The sequence below is a fragment of the Glossina fuscipes genome, unplaced genomic scaffold (assembly GCF_014805625.2).
Source record: "Glossina fuscipes isolate IAEA_lab_2018 unplaced genomic scaffold, Yale_Gfus_2 28, whole genome shotgun sequence".
NCBI lineage: Eukaryota > Metazoa > Arthropoda > Insecta > Diptera > Glossinidae > Glossina > Glossina fuscipes.
Window position 1 is genome coordinate 3,553,089 of NW_023998423.1, and position 5,090 is coordinate 3,558,178.

Below are 5,090 nucleotides of genomic sequence, written 5' to 3' on the forward strand. Positions count from 1 at the left end.
AAGCAAAATTTGATAACATGTAGTTGTTTAGATAGAACTAAACAGAAAAGCGGAAGCCCTACAAGATATAAGTGCCAGTCAAAGCACATTTATTAGGATATTGTGGGATAGTTACACACCAAAGAGTGACGCTCTCTACAAATGGCGACGAGAGAACACTGCAATTAAACTTTATCGAACCAAAAGAGGAAAACGACTTGTCAGGATATAATAGTCAACTAGATAGGCAGTCGATTTGTAACAAGTGGCGCAATTAAGCAGGCATTTTGAACTCTATTGGAATTCGTGATATCGAACTAGATTTACAGCAACTCGTTGCCAATCGTAACCTGTCGCGTTTCAGAAGTTTAACGTTTTGGTAGGAAAACCGAAACTTCACTTATCACAATTACATCCACACATTTATTACAGTGTATGGTAACTTATCGTTATCGTCGAAACAGGTATAGGAATTGGAATACACGCGCTGGAAGCGGCCGCTATACAAGAAAAAATTAGTTGCGATAACATTGTTTTCGAGTAACGATACCTGAAGTAGCGATTAATGTTAACAGCTAAGTCGCGATATTATGATAAATGGGCTCGACTGCCACTTGTGACAACTCGATTCAGTTCAAGGATGGCGCAGATATTACTTAATGAAATGTTTTTATGGGGCCATATTTGTTGATTCTTTTGCTTTTCTGTCCTTATAATCCCTTCTATAAAATTTACAGGTTGTCTTTGAATTGATGCCATTGTTTCGAATACAAAGTCTTGTAAGCAAATTTCATTTAATGAAAAAACATCAGAGATTTGATTAAAAATTTCCAAATTCTTTTCAAGGTTAAATAAAGTGTTATGTTGCTTTGTTTTTCGCACTAAAGGTATACAATGTCTTCGCAATGAAAGTTTCCTGTTAGCCCTAAATAAACTCTAACATGTTTTAATAACAATTTGCATGCTTTTCTTTCTATTCTGAGTATCTTGAATAACCTATGAATTTGTTTCCCATAAATTGATTAAAGCGAATTACAATACCGATGAATTGTTTATCTATATGCTAAGAGGACTAACTAGCTTGCGTTTATCATGAATAAAAGTAAAATCAAAAATAATAAAAAAAAATTCATACAATCATAAATTAAAAAGTTCAATAATGACAAAAAAAAATTAAAAAAAAGAACGTAAAAATAAAGAAATATTTTAATTTTAAAAATTCGAAGAAAATTAAAAAAAAACAAAATGTAAATAAGTTAAAAATAATAACAATATGTATATATATATATATATATAAATCTTATTTAAACTTTAAGGAAATCTTAAATTAAATGATTAGTTTTATAAAGTAAGTAAATGAATAAAACAAAGAAATATGATGAACCGGTGGAGAAAAACCATGAATAAAAACTAAGGTTTAAAAAGAACATATTTATGCATGCAAATGTTAAAATTCGTTGAGAGAAAAACAGAAAAACAAAAACAAGTGTTATTATATTGTAAAGGAAGATAACAAAACACACACACACACACACACACTACACCCAATAAAAGAGAATTCAAAAAATTATTAAAAGAAGAAAATTTGTTAAAAATATTTATTATTAACTGTAATTGTATGCGCGTTAACAATTGAATATTTAACAAATAATTAAAAGTAAAAAAAAAAAAAAAAAAAAAACAAAAACAAAAGAAGAATTATAGAAGAACAAAAGAAAAAAAAATTCAAACAAATGTTAACAAATTACCGAAAAAGTTATAAACTCTAGTGTCACCGACAGACAGACAGACATTCATAAATGCATATTTATATCTCTGTAGTGTAAACTGAAAATGAGGAAAAAGCAAGAAAAAAACAAAAATAATAATAATAATAAAACATTTTAAATAACGAGCTAAATAAAAATCAACTAAAATATTATTATAAATAAAGAACAATAAAACAAAATATTTTACATTATTATTATTATTATTATTATTATAATTATAATTTTTCTTTTGTCAAATAAACTGAATATAAATTTAAAAAAAAAAAAAAAAAAAAACTGCATTTTGTTTTCTATAACAATTCACTCGATATCTTTCCCTAAGCAGTTATTAATGAAATCTCGCTTATGCTGGCACTGGGGATTCCATGTGTTCCAGTAATCCATAGGGCACTGCGTAAGCATTTCATTCTCTACACACAAGTAGACAATTTCAGGCAATGGATTGCAACCGCGACTCTTAAGTCGTGCCAATCTATTCGAGTGCAGATCGTTAGCTGTAAATAAAAGATCATTTGAGATCATTTTTCTTATCTTCATTAGCCGACGTTGAGAGCGTGAGTTGATAACTATGACCTACCTTTCGATACACATTTGCGAAAAGCTTTTCTATAAATCTCAATAAACGGATGATTCGCAGGAAAAATCCAATTAATATAATCGTAGGCTTTTAAATAATTGCATTTACTTTTATGGCAAATATTGATCGCATTGAAAACACAATCGTAGTAACACTAAATATTTAATAAATTAATGCGATCGTGATTTGATTTCTTGTTAGTGGATCTTTCGAAGACACAACTTACTAGGTTCGCTTTCGCTGGTGCACGCTTAACGCAAATCTTAACCGTACCGTACGGAAATATTTGAGGATAATTGCAGCAGGTTCGAGAGGCCTTCAATTAAAGGAAAAGTTTATCTAATTTTTCTCTCTTAAGAAAGCTTTAGTTCCGAATACAACTTACAATGGATTTTGGAATTTTTGTGCATTCATGTTTAAAGCCTGGTATTGATAGAGTTGCCTATAATAAGATTTTTTATTAGCACTTTATATTGAGTCGTTTAAGAAGAGAAATTGTGTTCATCTTTAGAACGATGATTAACAATTACACATCTGTACATATTGAATCCATGTATATCTATCACAATAACAGACTAAGGGCAGAAATACGTCCTGATCGGTTGTTCTTTGTAAAAATACTATAGTGGGCCATGGCCTACCGTTAAATACAACGCCCTACAGCACACATCGACTTTTCAAAATAAAGTATTATATGAGAAGTGTTCACGAAAGTGATCTGATCCCAAAAACTTTTTCAATAGCGTTCGTCGTTGAGGAAAGACACGTCAGTGTATCAAATTTCACCATTCAAGAGAGCAAGGCGAATAGACGAACAAGTATGACTTTGAAAATTAAACCTTTTTGTCATATGAACTTTATATGAGAGAGGGTTCAAAAAATTGCCCAATTCGGTCTAAAGTTTTGATGTTAAGTTAGTAGGCCGAAATATTATTACCTAGCCACATTTATCAAGAAATTGCGATAATTGGAATTTTGGCGGGTGGGTCGCTGCAAATCATTTTCAATAGCGTATCTGAGAAATTGCGATCTATAGCTTGAACACAAGTTTACATGGACAGACATCAGACGGACAGACGGATTGGTAAGCTTAGGTGTAATAAGGAGTGCGTCCATTTCAAATCCTGTTAGGTGTGCGGTATTAAAAGAAGACTTGTCTCTACTTCTACTTCTGCTTCCAGAAAGGTTAAAATATGTACATAATTTAAAGCATTGTCCTTTGCTAAACACAAATGTTTCCCTATCTTTTTGAGGGAACATGAAACTAAGAGACAAAGTTCAGTATTTGCGTTCGCAGAACAAAGTTGCAGTTTCTATAAATAAAGTGAAGTAACTCCTTGGCAAAACCAATAACAACTTAGATGCACCCTCGGTATGTAGTACTTTGAGGACGTAAAATGTTCACCATTTGGAACTTACACTACAAAATCGTACTATGGCCAAATGCAAGGCATAACAAAAATTTTATGGGTATAAAGCGCGAGATAATGAATGACTGGTGTAAAAATGATGCATGATGAATACAGCCGCTTGTCGAGAATCCTGGAAAGCAGACGTAAGACGCTATGACCAGACCTGCAAAGCTAGAAAAGTGGACTATTTACAGAAAAAGAACAGGCAGATTACTTCCCTTTGGTGAACTAAAAGGAAAGAGAACCGTGAGAAAATGGCGGAGTGAGTTTAAGGATCGGGAATATGAACGTCCGACTTTGATTTGCATTATTGTTGCTTGTATTATTTTTAAGACATGCAAGCTTCAACCGGTTCACAAGATGCAAGTGTCTTCCCGTCTTAAAGTTTATAGATGATGCTATTAGAGCATAAAATCGCTTAATTATGCGTCTTATGCGGCAAACCGCCTTGGCCTTGTTATAGATCAAATCTATAGATCAAATTTATTCTGCAGCTATTCACAGCACTATTATCTTTCAACCATATCGCCAAGAAGAAATCGTTCTGCGCTCTATCGTCCATCCGGAGAGATGCAAACTTTTCAGCAGTGAATTCACCTGGACCGGTGCTGAGCCAATTTTGGTTTACGTAATAGAAATAGTAACACTTGCATGCAATTATAAGCAAGAAGAAGAAGAGCAATCGGATTAAAACGCATTGGAAAATTTTTGGGTTTAAATTACACTTTCAAAGGCTGCGTTTATTCGCACTAGACGCTAACCTGTGGTTAAAAGCACTTAAAAATTGTTTTTTGAACACAATCAAGAAACAAGAATCGAAAAGTTTAAAGTATTGCTATTAGGGAGTTATTGGGGTTTATTTCATGAAACTTATGATCTGAAAATTTTATTTAACAGTATAAAATTGTCTCTTTTTAGTTGATTTTTACCCCGCTTAATATTAATAGTCGTAGGAGATGCAAGCTAAACATTTTATTTACTTTTCGGATTTATTTAGTTTGTTTTTTTGTTGGCAAATGTTATTGTCTATACGTTAAATGTTGTTTAATCAAGTGTTAAATTCAAACTAAAATAAAAATAGTAATAAATGAGCCAGTCTGCTTGTCTGTCTATATATGACAAATACTCCGGAAGTATCTTATCAGCGCAAATGAGTCTAATGTCTAGGCAAAGATAATTATGAGACGAATAAATAATTAGCATATGAAAATGAGTAACGGCTTTTTCTTCTTCTCAGAGGGACTAAGGAGGTTCAAGTGAAAAAACTTAGGCAACAATTGCTTCCTTGTGCTCGCTAAGTACACATACATTACGTAAAAGCAACCGCATTTTTTAATGCCTGTCATAAGATTG

At 32.2% G+C, this 5,090-nt stretch overlaps 1 protein-coding gene across 1 annotated transcript; it reads right to left on the reverse strand.

Moving 5' to 3' along the window:
• Positions 1-2,038: 2,038 nt before the first annotated feature.
• On the reverse strand, positions 2,039-4,808 carry LOC119636783. Its single transcript, XM_038032390.1, is given in 4 exon segments — positions 2,039-2,242; positions 2,326-2,641; positions 2,711-2,767; positions 4,667-4,808. Coding segments are annotated over 4 exon segments (609 nt in total). The 5' UTR covers positions 4,709-4,808; the 3' UTR covers positions 2,039-2,048.
• Between the last annotated feature and the right edge of the window lie 282 nt (positions 4,809-5,090).